This window comes from Cuculus canorus, chromosome 1, assembly GCF_017976375.1.
Source record: "Cuculus canorus isolate bCucCan1 chromosome 1, bCucCan1.pri, whole genome shotgun sequence".
NCBI lineage: Eukaryota > Metazoa > Chordata > Aves > Cuculiformes > Cuculidae > Cuculus > Cuculus canorus.
Genome location: NC_071401.1, coordinates 119,446,708 through 119,465,419, shown reverse-complemented (window position 1 = coordinate 119,465,419; position 18,712 = coordinate 119,446,708). Strand labels below are relative to the sequence as shown.

General features: G+C 43.0%; 1 protein-coding gene across 1 annotated transcript; it reads right to left on the bottom strand.

Annotated features, from left to right (window-relative positions):
• Positions 1-460: 460 nt before the first annotated feature.
• On the bottom strand, positions 461-16,912 carry LOC104055849 (protein spire homolog 1). The gene is made up of 15 exons (XM_054053642.1): positions 16,832-16,912; positions 16,182-16,346; positions 15,321-15,446; positions 14,976-15,041; positions 11,988-12,149; positions 9,843-9,908; positions 9,254-9,371; positions 8,696-8,814; positions 7,315-7,390; positions 6,649-6,800; positions 5,375-5,506; positions 3,310-3,374; positions 2,452-2,479; positions 1,931-2,073; positions 461-782 (listed from the first exon to the last, which is right to left on the bottom strand). Exons 1-15 carry the CDS (start codon positions 16,910-16,912, stop codon positions 611-613), a joined length of 1,671 nt encoding a protein of 556 aa, XP_053909617.1. The 3' UTR covers positions 461-610.
• Between the last annotated feature and the right edge of the window lie 1,800 nt (positions 16,913-18,712).

Genomic DNA, 18,712 nt, shown 5'->3' with positions numbered 1-18,712 from the left:
CCCACTGAGGCAATGATGGCATTGAGACACACTAGGTACTTCACTAACAAGCACCAGAGCATTCTGGAGGCAAAGGCAAAGCACACACAAAAATGAAACTGAGCAGACGGTGCAGGCTGCCTGACAGCCGTCTCTACAGCATTACACGAATGACAGCAGCGAGTTTAAGTGCTTTTTAGTGAGTTCTCAGGAAGGAGCGTTTGCAGAATGCATGGTGATGCAATCACATAACTAAGAGCTCTACTTTCTAAGCCTCTCAGAAATAGATGTTTAGGTTAAAAGCTTCCCCGTACTTGTTACACAGGGCAAGGTCTGCTCAGCACTGAATGCAAATAGTACCATAGAACATGACAACTGCAGGTGCAAAGGAGGAAATGCTAGAGACGTAATAGTGCTTCAACATTTATTTCCCCCAAAGACACGTAAAAAAGAATTAAAACAGTTCTAAAAGCCACAATACTTTACAATACTTCACAGTACACAAATACTAACCAGCAGGGAGGACTTCCATTCAGGCCTTTATGTCAGTAGATACATAAAGCTGTTTCATTTACTTCAGGTACAGAACAAGTGACAGGAGAAATGTATGGCAGAGTCATTCCAGTTTGGTTCAAGGCCAGGAAATTCTCCTGAGACGGATGCTCTGCTGTTGACGGGAAGCCATGTTCAACAGATACTGTTCACATTGCATACAGATGTCTACAGTCAGCCAATGTCCCATGGTCCCTGCGTAATAGCACAGAGGCTGTGCTAGGCAACGAGGTTCCAAAATAACAGGTACGCTGGAGTGGGAGAGGGGGGAGAAAAAAAAAAGGGAGCACAGCTGACCCAGGTTTCTATTAGAGGGTAGACAGGTCTTCTACCTGTCCCTTATGCATGTTCCAACACTGCTAAGGGATTTAGCTAAACCCATGAGTTCAACAGAGCAGTCAGCTCCACTTACGAAAGCTACTAAGCACCAGAACAGCTTAATTTACAGACACCTTATTTCTATGGACAATGTCAGCCAAAGAGCTAAGGGGTATCTATGGATGATTCAAGGTTATAGCCACACCCTTATGCTGTGGGATTGGGGGGTGGCGGGGAGGGGTACTGTCCTGAAGTATGGCAGTAATGCTGTCAGCTCAGACATCTTCTGCAGCATGTGTGTTATAAGACAGACCAAACCACTGCTTGACACAGTTAAGTTCACTACTGAACGCCACCCCTGATTTTTGGCAACTGAAGTACAAGCCTTTGAACCAGAAACTGCTGTGACTTGTTTTTGGCTACATTAAAGAATAGTTTCAAAGAGGAAAAGGTACCTGTTGCCCCAGTGGAATATATAACTGATTTGGAAAGAAGAGAACAGATAACCTACGATTCCAGTCCTAGCTATTACATTTATACTCACAAGGTCTGTCTTTTCCACCCAGAACTCTTTTTGGAATAGTTCCCTTTCTAGGGACAAAAAGGAAAGGGCGTTTCTATGTGCGTGGAGGGACTAAGAAACCTACTCTTCAGTCAGTTACACTCGAGACCATTAGCATACAATACTTCTAAGTATAAAGGGGCTACTCCTGGGCTGTAGTGACAGACAGCTGTAGGGGATAGAATATAATGGAGTCTGGAAATTCTCATTCATAGGAAGCTGTTGCAAGAAACCGTTTATGTCTGGACAAATATGGACAGTTCTGAAACAGCATCAGTAGCTAAAAAGCAACATGGATTTCAGAGCACATACACATCCTCACTTTTGGTTATCTAAAATCCATAACATTCCCAAAGAACTGTAGACTAGTGAGACCAGTAGCTAAACCAGCCATTCGGCATAATCCATTCAGCTGACCAGCATAATACTATATACTGCATTGTCTACATGTCCGTAGACTTGCATATACAAGTAACTGATAACATTTTTCAAGGTGAAAACATCTCTGTCCCAGCTTACCCAAAATGCTCCCGGTGTTCTATTTCACGTAGCAGTTCCAAGATCTTCTGCTCTTGAATAGATGGGTCCTCCTCTCTGGAGAGTCTCAAAAGTTTTAAGAAGTGAAGTGGGAGATGTACACAAGTTCTGAAGGGCATAGACACCTAGAATCACAACACAAGTCACTTGAGTTCTCAGGAAAACACATCCTCCTCCTCCTTAGCAGGAAAATTTGTATGGCTGCAATTGATTTATTGGTGCACTTAGAAGATAGACCTTAATCCAGTGAACTTTCTGACCCTTACACAGAGTAATCCCAACCACTTTACACAGAATGAAACAAAGAGGATCCAGAGCTGTTTTAGCCAAGTACGACAAGACATGCCTGTGGCACCCTGGCTGCTTTTGCACCTCTGTTTTCTTAGTGAGAGGGTAGATTTGAAGAATCAGTGGGGTGAAGGAAAGCTTCCTATGACTAGGTAAGGTGCAGGGAAAATAGAAAATGTAAAAAACATATATGGTCTTATAAAGACTAGACTTGCCTTCATGCAGCAGTCACAGCAGACAATGCTAAGAAAACAAAAAGGTTCCCAGCATTATCATTTGAATAAAGCTCAGCAGATACCGATATTGCAACTAACAGTGATTTTCCCAAGAAGGTCTTCATTTATTATTGTGCCACAATCACTTAATGGCAAAGTGAGCAAGCTTAGAAATCCCCTGTTCAGTTTGCTAGCCTCCCTATGCTAGTTTAGATAATCTGAAGTGTGTCAGCCTCCGTAGCTTGAATGCTTTATCTGAAAATGGCCATTACTTTTCACCAAGCACTACCACCAGACAATCACTCAGTTCCAGTGGTTGTTTACTTGTTGCTTGTATTCAATTTAGTGCTTTACCAATGCTTCAAATAGATTTAAGTAGCCTGAAGTCCCTCTTTTCCTCTCCCATGAGCAGAAAACCTCTGACAAGTAAGTGCACACAAGTAGGTCCAACTCCTTTCCCAGACACAAGATCTGGAGTTCACCTTTCCAGTTATCATCAGAAGATTCTGGTGAAGAGCCTTCTCCTAGAATCTTCTCAAGCCCTTGGCTAAACTTAAATCTAACCTTCATAGCAAAACGCAGAGTGACCTCAGAGAAATTGAATCTAATACTTTCACAGTAAATTTGGTTAGTGCTAGCTTAATACTAAGAGTTAAAATTGAGATACCACTTCAGAGGCAAGTTTTTTCCCACATCCTCTGCAGCTGTAGACACTTCAGCCTGGCTTGCACAGAAAGGCAAAACTGAAGGGCTCAGCAACCTGTTCCTATCCAGTACTGCAAGTGTTTGAATACTATTGTCAGTACTATTCTTTTCCTCTTTCCTCCCTCCACATTCAGTCCTTTTGTACCAGCTCACCTGCTGCAGAGGTAACAGCTGTAAGGCCACTTAAGAAACATCTGCTTATGGCAGCTGAAACAGATCTGTGGAAAGGAAAGTTACTTGTGAATGCCAATGGGAAATATCTTTGTACCAACAGTATCCAGTGCCTGCCAAAAATCAAGCGCATAAACCAGCCTTCTAAAGGCTTTAGATCCACATACAATAACAGAGGTCTAATAAAGGACAGCAAAGACACAGGAAATAAAAGCTAAAAAGGCAAAAAGAAGTCCTACTTGCAGGCCAGTGTTTTTATGATGCAGAGGTTTGAGGCAGCTGCCAGACAACAGGAGTTTAAAAAAAGGCTCTTGAGCAAACAATAGCTATATTGTGCAAGAGTGTAACAGTAGCTAGTTAAGAGAGAGAGAGAAGAAGAGAGACATTCTTTGAGGTAGACTGCAGCAATCCCAAAGAGATTAAGTCAGGGCAAATTTGAATCCAATCCTGAAGCAAAAAGTGAGTCATAAGGAAGCTGATGAGTCACTTGAACTTTATAAAAAAGAACACATTCATACACAACTGGCAGTCAGAAGTGATATTATCTTGAGAACCAGAGCTTGTGAAAACTAAAAAAAACTTGAGTAGCAAGAACACAAAGGGGACAAGAATGCCATTTTGCAACAGGCAGAAAGCAGGCAAGTTAAAGCGTTAGTAAGTAAGGTGAGAAGAAAACAAGGAGTCAGTCTCAGGAGCATGCGTTAGTAAGTAAGGTGAGAAGAAAACAAGGGGTCAGTCTCAGGAGCATCAGAGAGATGCTCTGTCTGTACTGCTAAATAAGTGAGGGCAAGAACCTGACCCTTAAGCCAAGTAGGACAGACTTCCTCACATGTGTGTTGCAAAGGGCTTGTTCAGCTGTCATTTGCTTTAGATGGGCTGATTGCAAGAGTCCCTCTAAAGGAGGCTTGGTGAATAAGCTAGCAGTTGAGAAGAGCCAACAGTCCTGTGCTACAGGGCCCTGTCCCTCTCATCTCCCCAACCTTTGTGTCCACTCAGCAAGGTGATTTGAGTCAGCACAACTCAGATGCGGGAGCCTGAGTTAAGAACCTTTGCTTCACTGTTTAACAGCATCAAATCCCAATTACTTGTTTTGTGATTTCAGAGCTGGCCAACAGTCATGGCAGTCATAGAATCCTAGAATTATTAAGGTTGGAAGAGACCTCTAAGATCATCCAGTCCCCCAGCACCACCATGCCTATTAAACCATGCCCCAAAGTGCCACATCTACACTTTTTAACACCTCCAGGTATGGTGGCTCCACCATTTCCCTGGGCAGCCTGTTCCAATGCTTCATTACTCTTTCAGTAAAGAATTTTTTTCTTAATATCAATTCTAAACCTCCCCTGGCACTATTTGAGGCCATTTCCTCTCTTCTGTCACTTGGGTGAAGAGATCAACACCCACTTCACTGCAACCTCCTTTCAGATAGTTGTAGAGAGTGATAAGGTCTCCCCTCAGCCTCCTCTTCTTCAGACAAAAAGTCTCACCTCCCTCAGCTGCTCCTCACAAGACTTGTGCTCCAGCCCCTTCATCAGCTTCACTGCCTTCCTCTGGACACACTCCAGTACCCCAAGTGTCTTTCTTGTACCAAGAGGCCCAAACCAATACAGTATTCGAGGTACCAACACTGAATACAAGAGCACAAGCACTTCCATACTCCTGCTGGCCACATCATTTCTGATAAAAGCCCAGATACTGTTGGCCTTCTTGGCCACCTGGGCAGACTGCTGCCACATGTTTAGCCAGTTGTTGGCCAGCACCTCCAGGTCCTTTTCCATCAGGCAGTTTTCTAGTGTGGAAATAACAGACAAGAAGTATCAGTCAAAGGCTGGGTTATTTTCTAGGCAACTTACACAGCTTATGTTTGATAAGAAGCCTTCACTGCACAAGTATTAGAAGGTTTTTACAGCCTAGGGCCAAACTCAGGTCAGCTATATGAATAGGATAACATAAGGCAGAGAGCACCTCAGCAGCTCAGCACTGTGGGCCATGAAGCTAGTCAGCTGTTGAAAAGGCAAAGACAGCACAAAGAGGAGAGTAACCGTACCTTTGCTCTTGGGAAGACAATATCACTACTTCCATGGAAGAAGCCTTGCCCTTCCAGCACCACCATTGCATATCTGGTTCCAATCAGCTCAGCTATGGTTGGTGAAGGCCACTTGTTAGGAAAGGGACAGTCCTATCAAGACAGAGGTTAAGTGTCAAAGAAAGCTGAAGGAAGCAGATATTTGGGGAGTTCATCCTCACAACTAGGTCTCAAAAGTCTCAGGAGTACTTGTCCCCAAACCTTAGTTTTGCTGGTGATGACAAGTATCATTTGACTCTATCATACCAGCAGAGAAACTATTGCAAGGCTTTTAGTGATTGCTATAGTTTTCAAGCAGCTTCCTGACACCTTGTTAGGGAAACAGGGTCCTCGATCACCACAGTAGTTAATACCATCTCCAGAGCCAGTCTCTGGCGAAATCCACCCCCTGGTACAGACCCTAGCGCAGATGGAACACTGGCCCCTCCTAGGCACAGGATCCCCTTCCACAGGATGACACACTCTTGCTTTCTCTTTCCAAAGATGCACTGGCCCCATTCAAGTGCCAGCAACAGTCTGGTGGGTGACCAGGAGAGGCAACAGTGCTTTTATGCCAGGTGTGGAGCCTAACTCACCTGCATCCCCCAACTACAAGGCAGAACAAAGAGGTCGCAGTGTTCTAGTTAGTTTGGAGACATGGGTGGGGCAGAAAGGGGTGCAGAAGCAAAGGAAGCAAAGGCATAGCATACCTTGCCATGGCAGAACAGAGAGAGGCCAAGATTCAGAAGCTTGCACAGAAGGGCAGAAAACCCAGCACTGCTCCTACAACAGTCATTCAGAACCTGATGACTTCAGTATAGCATACATTTAAAAGACATTGATGCTGTGGTTATCTACATTTTGTCAATCACTTTTTCCCTTTACAGCAGCTTAAAGGATGTTTGTGAAAGTATCAGAATCTAGGAAGAATGAGGGGAGATGAAGAAAGGACAGTCCCACTGTCAGCTACAGTCTGCTTGAGAAAGCCTTAACTGATATTTTCAAGTAATGCAGTGGTATTTTTCTCCTCTTGTATGAGGAATAACTTTAATATTAAACTGAGAAGCCTCCACAAGGACACTACAGCATCCAGTCTTCTCTTAAACTGTCTCCAAAGAGACAGTTATATCCCAACATACTGTATATGGCCTAAGATAAAACCCACAGAACAGGCTTACTTCTTGCACAGGGATCAAGGTGCAAGCTCTGGTACAGATGTATCAAACCAGAGTTGCCAGCGGACATGCCAGACTTACAAGTTCCTTGCTTTGAAGGCCCGGCTCTAAAGACTTGGACCTTCCTCTGCATGGAGGCTGCTGCTGTTGGCCAGCATTCAGGAAACCATTAGGTTTAATGTCTTCTAGTGTGGGTGCGCTCATGGGAGGACACGTGCAATTTGAAGCAAGACCTGGATAGGAAAAGAGAGCTTTAGAGTGCAGAAAACCAGCTGGCAGCTTCTAAGTATTCACCCCAAAAGCTGCCTTCTGAAGGCAGCAAGGCTTACACCTCTCTCCCTCAGCCCTCATCAGCTTGGATCACAAAAAGCAGAGGTTACAGTAATTATGCTTGTCAGTAGGCAGTGATGAGGCTTCATTAGCACCATCTAATTTAATAAAAATTGAGTGGTGCACTTTCTACTTCAGCATTTAAAACATTTATTTAGCTTTTACTGTGAATTCCAGTTAGGCCTCTGGGGATGTGCTATCATTGTTTTGAAGCTGCAGGATCTATACAGGCTTCAGTAAACTGCTGAAGAATGGTTTTCCAAGGGCACCTCCCTGGACTCATTAGTGTTGCAGCTTCTCCTTCAGATGATCAGAGGCAAGGTGTACAGTGAGCCTAGTCTAAGTCTCTGGGAACCCAACAGCCCACTGATCGTACATTGTCACCTAGTTTAGACGTGCAGCTAGATATACACTGACCTGTGCCATTGCAGGATACTACTGATGGCCTGGCTGAAGCAAGCCGGGTGCTGGAAGGCAGCTTGAGAGTGGTTTCCTATAGAACATAGGACAAGGTGATCTTAAGTTGCATAAAAGGGACATCGGGTCCACTTCCTCAGAATTGCTGCTGCTAAACACGACACAGGATACCCAGACTGACCAGAAATATTCAAGGGTCAGCCAAACACGGAATGGAAAGAGAAATCAGTGCAACTTTATATTCCAAGAAGTAATGGCAAATTAATTCCCTCTGGAAGCTCCAGCCAAGCTAGTGAAATTTCAGATTCACCCGCTCTCTCTCACTGAAGTTCAGGGCTGATTAGTCACAAAGCACCATTTGTTCAGGAACCAACTTCACATAATCCTCCCTATACATTTTCCATTGTAACCATTTTCTTGGCTGCACCTCACATGTAGCAACTCTGGAGAACAGTTCAAGAGACTGTGCCCCGCTAACCCAACTCAAACCAGATGCTGTTATCTCATCAGCATTGTTTCTAGCTTCTCTAGAAGAACAGAAAACAAATTTGATTACAGTAGTCTCCATATGAAGGTCCTTCTAGTTTAGTAGTAAAACATCAACCACAGGGTTCCCAAACACTGGACATTCCTACAAGTAGCACAGGCTTGTGCAAATATAGCTAAGATTTTCTGCTTTTATTAATTCATATTCATTTTCCTCAGTTAAGCAACTGCATTTCAGACAGAACTGTTTACAGAAAACAGATTCCTGTACGTATGCCAGTGCATAGAGCTTCATTTCTGTTCCACAGTTTCTGAATATGCTCAAACTGAATCCCAGAACCAAGAAGACAACATTAACTCCTGGTTTGATCATGTAAAAGTACCCAAAAGACTATGGGTCCTACGTTTAGTGAAGACCCCATGTTTAGCGAAGAATGGTGCTCCCAAAATTGCTCAAGCAGAAGAGTGGGAATTCACCAGTGAATTTAATTTCTGAAAATAAATCACGAAGCTTTCCTTGCACAAGCTGGCATGCCACGTAAAATGCAAATACATCAATACATCTAGCATCAAATGTCTCACCGAGAGGTAAGAGTGGGAATCGTTCTGGTCCATATTGACTAAACTCCAATGTATATTAAAACTTCTGCAGGATCTAGTTTTAAAAGACCAGAACAGACCTCGATCCTATAGGCTGTGGTGATGGCAAAAAAGGAAACGTTGAAATAAGGTATGTAAAGTACTGAAGTGAACCTAATAGTACAACATTCATTCACTTTTCACAGACAAGATTGCCCATACTAGGATTTGAACCTGATGTTCCAGGCTATGTGTGTGTAGATCTAATGCCTAAAGTACTTGTGCTTCCCCAGAGTCCTTTCATTTAAAGCTTTACCTGGACTCCTTGTCCCAGCTGCTGTGTTGTAGTATTGATAAACTTGGTACTGGCATCTTGGAGAGCTGAGAAACTATCGCCTGGAGATTTCAAGGCAACACGTGTTCTCACAAGTGTTTCTGCAGGGGAGCGGGGCAAGAAGAAACCACACATACAGGCAAGATAAGATATTGTGCTGTGACAAGAAAATGATAAATGCCATACCCACACATCAGAATTTGATGTTTGGCTAGACTTTTTCCCAATAGTTACATAATTTTGTAGTTTCAGTTGATGATCAAAATCCTCTTCTCTCACTTAATGAATAAATTTAAACATCCCGAAAAAAAATGTAAGCTGAAATATCTTTTGAGTCTTAGTAAGCCAGAAACAGATTTTCTAGAAAGAACTATTCTTATGTCATACCACCTCTAGCAACACAAAATTTGCATTCCCACCTCCCTTGCATTATATATGCTATAGAAAAGATAAGGGGGTTTCATTTCAAAGGCCATCCATTATTTTGTATTTAATGCTGCCTTCACATGCGTGCTTGATAAGTCACTTCATAGCAGGTACCTTCGGGCCTGCTCCCATTTTCCCTTGCTGCTACTGACTGGAGCTTCTCTGGTTGTTTTATTTCTACCATGAGCTGTTCATCCCATGGTGCACACTCTTTCATCTTCCTCTCCAGCACCTGCAGGCAAAGCATGGCACCAGAAGGAGCCAGTAGATAGAGCAATGAGAGAACTGGTGACAGAACTACTTCAGCAATGGCAATGTTATACAAGCGTCTCTCACTCAAGAGGGCACTGGGCCTTGCACAAGAGAGCCGTTAGATAATGCAAGTAGAATACTTCAGCAACCCTCAAATTTGAAACAGAGAACTCCAGGAGTACTTTCAGGACCACAAAACATTCCAAATAGAAGAAGCATCAGCAGAAATGGGGACACAGATTGTCTTTATCCTCTGAAGATGCCACTGCTCTTTTTCCAAGCTCCATGTTTTGGTAGGAGAGTATGCCCAAAAGTTAAGTATGGTTAATATATCCACCTCCTAAATCCAAACCAGTAGCTAAGACTTTAGCTTTATATTCCTAGAAACTATCCTGTCAGCTCCAAAATCATCTTGTTTTGCCATCATTAGATGCAGCACTAGGTCACCTACAGGTTTTAGATGTTTGGGAGTAGTTACATCATTGCCTGGGTTCTTGTGATTTTGCTCGATGATCACCTGAAAAAGCAGAAATAATGCCTAAGAATAGTTATTTCTCTACTCCTGGCATACCCTCCCATTCAGTGGTACAGCAAATGACTGAAGTCAGGATTTGGGAATGGGCGAGGTGAGGAAGGCTCAACAAAACCACGCTGAGAAGTGTGGAATGATAAGGTTCAGTAATGTGGGGTTTTTAGTAGAGACAAATTTGTCAATGCTAAACTAGAGGCAATCTGAAGCACTGCACAGCCCTCCCAGGCTCACACAAGGAGCATAGAGCTTTCTAGTCCTAGCAGCTCGTAAACTGCTCTGAGGAGCCACTGGAAAACGTTGTGCTTAGATTTTCATGTCAGAAGTGATCCTAACAAGCACAGTAGTCACATCACATTTTTGTGAGTGAGAATTCTGCTCCAGGGAAGAGAGTAATTGAGCAGGTTAACAAGACTGCAACAGGAACTGTAGCAGCAGGCAGATGGGTGCCTAAGCTAGAGTCTCAGAGACTGGCTTACAACCCTACATAAACTAGGAACAACGGCAAGATAGAACTGCAGGGCAGGTATTCACCAAAGGCAGACTGTCTGCCTCATCAAGCCCTGTGCTTGCTGCATAGGGGAGAACTGACAAAAAAGCCAAGTTGCATACCCACGTCTTCAGTTGCCTTGTTCACTTTTTCCTACTTTGAGGCTACACCATTTACTTTCCCTGTGTGTACAACTCTAGAACACTTAAGAGTGCAGGTAGAGCAACATTATGGCTTCCCACACTAGCTGTGCTTTCATTCATTTGCAAATTAGACCATTGTTGGAAGGGAAGCTTCAAAATAGCTTTGCAGATGGGGAAATCCTCATTTAATGAGGAAATCTTCATTTAAGCATCTTCACAAAGGCCTGAGCAGTAGCAGTTTGTGCTTTCTTTTAGCATTTCGGACTACTGCTCTTCAAACACGTTTGTGTTTCTCATAGATCACAGAAACAATTTTTAAGACAAAAATAAAATCAAGACCCAGTTCATCCTGCCACCTTCAGTTACAGTTCTGTACTGCACAATGTATCAGTACACAGTACACTGCAAGGAACACAAGTGGTTATGACGTATTGTCTCCTTTCCACTTCTGTTCATTTATATATCAATCAAGATATCTCCAGAGAAATGTCATAGCCTTATCCGAAGGCTGGAGCCACAGCCAAGAAAAGCAAGAGCTGGGGTTTTAGAGGTGTGTGGTTTAGCCAAGGCTTTTAAAAAAAGCCCCTGTACTCTAGCAGCACCAAAAAGGAAAAAATAAGGCTAATGTCTAGTGAGGTATGTAAAGTTTTCACTTTTAAAAACATCCATCTCTATTACAAGTAGAGTTGTGTCTCATCTTTTGCCAAGACGTCTGTTTGTAAAGCACATCAATGCCACAAAGTCTCAATGTTTTAGATCTACTCATCATCCCCACCTCAAGCTGCAGCAAGCGAACAGCATCACAAGCCTTAAGAAGCATTCTAGATACTTTTGTGTCTGGTCATCTTCACCAACCATCCACGCTGTTGGAAGCCCCTACTACCTGAGTCAGCACAGCAGTTGCCTCAGAAGTGACTCAGTTTCTTTGACTAAATTCCTGCAAGTAGCTCATGTATGCTGCCTAGAGGCCTCTGCCTGAGGTTGAGCAAAGGGCTTACTCAAAAGTGCTTTTGCACTCGCACACATCCTACAACACCTGTTAAGGCAAGGAATCTAGTAATCTGTTGGAGGAGTGTGAGAGGACAAAAGTGCCCAAAGCTGAAAGCATAAGCAGGCAACGGTCTGTTTCATGAAACCTTTGTGTGCAAGGCAGTGTAATTGCTCTAAGAAAGGGAATAGATGACCCCTGGAGAGGGAAAAGTTTACCATCCGACTTCATGAAAATGTTGCTATCCCCAAGTCAAAATATTACTGGGAATGAAGCACTTGGGTGGACAAAGAGGGTGATGTAATGTTCAGCTGCAGCTGAGAGGGAGACCCAAACACCCCTGGACTTGGAAGCACCTTTGAGAAAGACAGGTTTTCAACAAATAGTGCTTAGAGATGAGGTAGAACAGGCTGTTTCAGAGTTGTACATTGACTCTAGTCACTCACCTTCCGAAGGGTGTACCTCTTGTGCTGAATATCATCCAAAAGTAACTCATAGGGAGAACGGATAACTTCTTTTGGAGGCACATGGCTGCGCAGTCGCTCAGTGGCCTTGCGCAGCCTGACACCGTTCTGCAGTTCCCGCATGAGGCTGGGCCACGGTGCTCCCTAGAAGAAACCAGTGAAAGCAAATCAACAGCTGGCTAGAATGCAGTATTCCCTCCTTCCATGGAATAGGGTACATTTAGCAACTGAAGTCATTCAGAAACACAGAAGTGAGTCTTTAACACCCACTTTAGCTCACTTGCAGATCAGAGCACAGTATGAGAACAAAGAACTGCTTTTCTTTACAGAAGTTAATTTACAATAAGGGATCTGGGAGATGGCTCACCAGGTTCATTCCCAAATTTTGTCATTAACTTTATGAATGTACTTCAAAACACACCTTCTGCTGCCAGGTAGCAAGCCCCATCTTCATGAATACTTGCTTCCTGCAAGCGCCAGAGTTGTTTCATAATATTGGACCCTAAGAACCACTGGCAGTTATGTCTCAAATCTTACCATTCAAATCCCCTGAACTTTCAGAAACCAAATACTGAAGGGCCCACAAACAAAAGAGGAATACAAGGGGGAAGAGATCTTATACTTTAAGATACTTCATAGCAGCGTACATTAGCAGTTTCAGCCTGGAGACACAAGCTGATAACTCAGAGCTGCTCATCCTGTTCTTGTATTAATAACCGAGGATGCTCAGGCATGCAGTATAGCCCAACAAAAGTTAAAGATAAGAAAAAAGACCAATTCTATAGCATGTTTAGACAACATTGTAATGGAAGTGCTAAGTCAACAGCTTATCTGGATCCCACAGGCAAACTGAGTAAGAACTCGCGATTGTATTGTAAACAGAGAAAGGGAAGCAAAACATTTCAGAAAACTGCCTCAGAACAAAGCTTCTGAATTAGATTCCTCTTCCGTTTCCACTTCCAGTATGAAGCATCTTCTCTCAATTTATCTCTTCAGATATCTTGATATAATATCAGAAGAGTCTCATGCAGGCTCTGACTGATGGCTGCCTTCAAGGAGGCAGAGGGGGTTTTTGTTAGAGTATGGCTTTAGTCTAGTCATCCCTCAACTCCAGAAAAGTAGAACTGTCAGAGTAACCATATACTAGCTGTAGCTCCTAGGCTATATTTATTGTGTAAGATAACACACACAAATCTCTGGCCTAACTGGTCAGCATTAGAGACCTTTGAAATACCTTATCCTTAGCCATCTGCACTTTCTAAAGTAGTATTTCACACCATGACAGAATTTCATTGAAAGATATGGCTTGAAGAGAGATTTCTGTACTATGATATTGCCACATTAGTTTCAAGATGGGAATTGCCTTCAGCTGGCCATTTCAGAGCCACTTGTACACTGAAACATTTTTCAGATGCAGGCGATATTCTCACTCATACTTTTCTTTCCCTATTGACTGGATCACTGCAATTACTCTCCTTGTGCCATCCCATGTATTGTCAAACTCCATATACATTTCCCACACCTGCACAATACAAAACAAGATGCTACAACACTCCAAACTCATTGCATTCAGTTCAATAGATGAGTGGTAAGACAGCTGTGCTCCTAAAAGGCCTCACTGCTCAGAGTTTAAGGAGAAAATTGTCTTGTGACTCATACAGATAAGCTCTGTTGAAACTTTACAACTCTGCACACCATCAGGTTGTGCTTTATGTTTCAGAAGGCCTGTTTCGTAGTGGTCAACATGTAAGCGCAGTCCATAGAAAGCAATGGCTGCTTGGCACCACTCAAGGCATCAGCTCTAATCTGTGGGATCCCAATGAAGCTGGCATCCCAGTTATTCTAAATTCAAGAGTCTGTCAGAGCAATGCAATCAACTGGTGCTTAGGGACTTGGAAACTAGAGGCAGAGAATTTGCAACAGTGATCCCGCTTTTGGAATTCATGTCTCCTGAAGGAGCAAAGGCCAAATGCACTGGCCTTCAGGCCACACTGCAAAGCCCATGTATTTATTCATGTATTCCCTGCAGAAAAGAGCTATAGCAGTTGATGAGTTTGTGGTTTGAGATAGCTTGCCAGTTTATTTTAATAGATGACAAAATTGAGAATATGCCCAAACACACATTTCACAAACATTTTCATACAAATAGTTTGAGCATGCTTCAAAGCAAGTGCTATTTAGACAAAGGGAGTGAGTCCACAAGTCTCTCGGGGCTTGCTGTTTGTCTCCACAGGCTCCAGACTACAGTGCATTTGTTTATGCTGGGCAGAGCTCCAGCCAGAAAAGCTATTTGTTTCTGATTGAGTCCTGACTGTGTAGGGCATTGAAAAGAACAGAAGAAGCTGCTTTTTCTGCCCCAAACACAAGGTCCAAGATCTATGGAAGGGCAGAATGGAAGGACAAGAAAGGCAGTGAGCAGAAGGTAGGAGCTACATCTCCATCCTCACACTTCTTCACTGGCCTTCAGTCCCCTCTAAGCCTGAACCAGCACATATCCACATAACAGTCAACTAGCCCACACCAGTACCACCACCTACAGAACAGATTTCTGGGAATTTTCAGTCCAGCTACAAGGAAGGAACAGATTGCTTTTGGCAGGTGTCAGTTCTTGCCAAGAGCTGGAGTCTGGGGCTAATTTGCAAGAAGAAATAATCTGAGTAACTACTTGTGGACACTTATTCCACAGACTGCCTCCAACTTATTTTTTAGAAGTGGTTTAAGTTGAACCACAAAGACACTCTTCGTGTAGAATAAATATCCACAAGGTTAACACATTAAATAGTTTAACTTCAAGCTTACCCTCCAACTTGTTTTACAGACAAGACTTTAACTACTTAAGCTCTTGAACAACCTAAAAAGTTTTGTTTGTGTTCAAGCCCTGCTTTTCATAGAAGAGTCAACAGAAACCTCAGAGAGGCAAGGTAAACAAAAACAACCAGCCTCCCATAATGAAGGAATTAAATTCCTTACCCAGTGTTTTTCCTTCTTCTGAAGAGGATTTTCCACCAAATCTTCCACATCCATTTTTCTCAGTCTCTGAGAAGCAAGCACACAAAGTCATTATCTTGCACTGTTCAGTGATTTACTATCTATCCAGTATAAATTATTAGCGTTAATCTGAAAAGCTTAGAAGCCCCAAACACTAAAAAGCTACAATAAATTACTGATCTGGTAGAGAGACAGTAGCCTTTCGCATTGTGAAAATATACCTTCAGCTAGGCTTTCCATTTCTAGTGCAATGGGAAGGTTACTTTAGAACTAGGTAAGTGTGTGAAGGTAGATGGAGCAGTAGCTAAGGGGTAATCCCAAATATACCTCTTTGGAGGTCTGGATGATGGTCACAATCTCCTGAAGCTCTATGTATTCAGTAAACAGGTTCCTACAGGTCATTTCATAATGGCTGGTAGCCTCAGAAGGCCTTGACGAGTGGTCCTCACAGGCCTGAAAGAAGTGCAGCTATTTAAGAGAGATCTTGAAATAAAAGAAATGGTAGCATGGAATAAAGCAAGATTCAGTTTTCTCAGTCCGTGTTTAAAAACTCTTCCTCAGAGCCCCTTCCTAACTTTTTTTTTGCTCTACTGCAGATGAAGAGGAACAAAGAAGCAAGATGTCTAATTTTATATGTACAATAATGCAAGTATCTATGTAGTTTATATATCTCATTCTCCATAAGGTGTACTTTGAAATAAGTACCCGAAAGAGGAAGCCTCCCACTCAGACAAAGCACAATCACTTATCCTGTTCTTTATCCCTCCCCTGATCCAACTGAGGAACGGGAAGTTTCTCATACTTTTAAATTATGGTTGAGAGTAAAGCATATTTGACTCAAGATATTCAAATCTCAGTTTCTGCAGAAACTGAATACTACAGACAAAGTGACTTTTTTCAATATCAACAGTCTTCTAGATATCCAGTTTGGAGACTATGTACAGAAGGACTTCACAGACACAGCTGTGTGAAAGCCATTCTCAGTCCTCCTTCTCCATTCTTTCCGACAGGCAGTTGCATGCATCTATGATGGTTTTAACTTCTCTCTATGACAGGAAAGCCACATGCTCCTCCTATGTCCTCCAACAAGCTACCCAGCTTTTTCCCAGAAGCTTTTCCCCTTGGTTAATAGCACTCTTCTACCAGTCCTCTAAAGCTGCTATATTTACTAAGTGGGAAGAATAAAACCTTGATAACATCCTGCAGGGTAACTGCTGGTTTCGTTGCCTCATCATCCAGTTTCAACATGAAGCACAGCAGTCTCTCCAAAGGATCACTCAGTTCTCTTTCCACTTGGCTGTTGATTCCCCAGTCCAGGGCTTCATAGATCACCACTCCCAAGTACTCCAGCAGCTGCAGACAGAGACCAAGTAAGCAGTGCAGCACAAAGCATTGTGGAGGACTTCACAGCTCTTGCTGCCCAGACATGCACTAACCCACCGCTGCCCCTCAGGGCTTAGCACATCTCTCAGGACAAGAAGGGCCCAAAAAGCAGTTAGATGCTCATCACATAGCCTGAGATACTCCCTAAACAAGGTGGTTCAAGGTTTTTAAATGGCTTTACCTAGCACATCTAAGTTACCTGTTCAGATAAAAGGATTGTGGGCTATTCCACCATAGCCAGCATCTTTACACGTTGTTTCCCAGTCTCATTGTCTTACTGGAGTTCAGTCCTAGCATTTTGTTTCATTTTCCAGATTGCAGGAGACAGAGTCACTCTCAGAGGGAAGAGCAAATTTAAGCATCCTGATAGTTTCCAAAGACACCTACATGTCCTGAGCTGGCCACCTACTACAGCTCCACTTCATATCTGCATATGAAGATGAAGGCATGCTTACCTTGTCCTCTGACTGCTGAATGTCACCAGCATCTGAAAGGGAAAATAGAGCGGATAGAGAGAAAAGTAACTGCACAGTCATTCATAAACAGCTCTTAGAATCCCTGTCACAACAGAGAAACAGGAAGAATCCTTGGTAATAAGGAAATAAACCCCTCCGATTAAGGTCAGTCCCAACAGGTGAAAGTAGGTCTGTATTTAGGGACAATAAAAGCAACACAGGATACTCTTCTTATTGCGAGCATTAGCCCCAAACTAACTGCTACTGGGTACTTTTTTTGTTTGCTAATAGGTGTCTAACCACAAGGAAGGCACTGGATCTTTTTCTTCATTTTTTACTACCCGCTCTTGTCCCTCAAGACTCAGCCTAGCACTGACCTCTGCAGCAGTGCAACTAAGTGGTGCACAAGACAAAGCTTGTTGCCACTTGCTGGCTACACATAGTGACAAAAAAAAGGAAACTGTCAATCCTAGATCTGTCGCAAGAGTTACTTTAACAAAGGAACCATACATTGGGAGACGAACAGAGCATGACATACAATAAAGCCTCAGACTACTTATTTCAAATATCATTAAGTGGTAACAAGCTTTCATCCCAGCTGTTCCCTAGAACCAAATGACTCACTAGAGCACCATTAGAAAAATTAGGTCAAACATCTTTATTACCACTCATCTACAGTCCTTTGAAATGAAATATAGGCAGCAGAATAGCTTCAAGACAACATACAGAGAGAGAGGAGAAAGCAAAGTCAGGGGGGAAAAAAATATTTCCCCACTTAGTCCCCACATTTCACCTTATTATAGGAACAGCCCTCAGCATCCACAGCTACCTATGATCTTACCAGACTTGTGGAACACCTTGAAGGAAATAGTTCCATCAGCATGAATAAAGACACTTCCAAGACCTTTTATAAAAACAGAATGGAGTTGTGGGCACAGCCCATGAGCCAGCTGCTCCATTTTACGGCAACACTGAAAGCAGATAGCCCAGGCTTGCTCCTCGCTTATAGGATGTTCAAAACACCTCAGAATCTCAGCTAGAGAAACCTTTGTGATCCTCTGCATACACTGTGGAGACTCCATTTCTTGACTTTTACCTCTCATCTCTACCCTCAGCCTAAAAAAATTAGCACCCTCTCTGCCCGAGCTAGGCAAGTGCTCATAGCAGCCTTTTATCAGTTCCACCTCCTGGTTTGCTTTCACGCCTCTCCTCCCTACAGGTGCAATCATTAATGCCAATTTTGATCATGTTAAAAGGGACACCATTTTAATCTGTATTTGTATGAGACTCCTTGAAAGAAAATGGAAAGTATACAATAAGAGAGCATCTAAAGAGATTATAGACTACAAAATTCACACTCAGTGTAACTCCATTTTTTCTAATAAATATACTAATGGAAATTAATTAATTAATGCAACACTACAGGCTTGGAGAAGAGCAGCTGGAAAGCTGCCTGGCAGAAAAGGTCCTGGGGTGATTGTCAATAGCTGGCTGAACATGAGCCAGCAGTGTGCCCAGGTGGCCAAGAAGGCAAACAGCATCGTGGTTTGTATCAGAAGTGGTGTGGCCAGCAGGAACAGGGAGGAGATTGTGCACTGGTACTCAGTATTGGTGAAGCTACACCTCAAATACTGTGTTCAGTTTTCTTTTTATAAGAAAGACATTGAGGAGCTGGAGCGTATCCAGAGGGAGGGCAACAAAGCTCGTGAAGGGGTTGGAGTACGAGTCTTATGAGGAGTGGCTGACAGAGCTGGGAGTGTTTAGTCTGGAGAAGAAGAGGCTGGGGGGAGACCTTATCACTCATTACAACTATCTGAAAGAAGGTTGTAGCAAGACAGGTGTTGGTCTCTTCTCACAAGTAGCCATCAATAGGACAAGAGG

Bases quoted from the DNA above. Each gene is read 5' to 3' on its own strand.
- LOC104055849 (XM_054053642.1), bottom strand. From the start codon at position 16,912: ATGACTGTGCAGTTACTTTTCTCTCTATCCGCTCTATTTTCCCTTTCA. The intron at 9,372-9,842 runs GTAGGTGACCTA...CTTTGCCTGCAG, and splicing joins CTCCCAAACATCTAAAACCT to GTGCTGGAGAGGAAGATGAA. The intron at 5,507-6,648 runs GTAAGTCTGGCA...CTGTCTTGATAG, and splicing joins GCCTTCAAAGCAAGGAACTT to GACTGTCCCTTTCCTAACAA.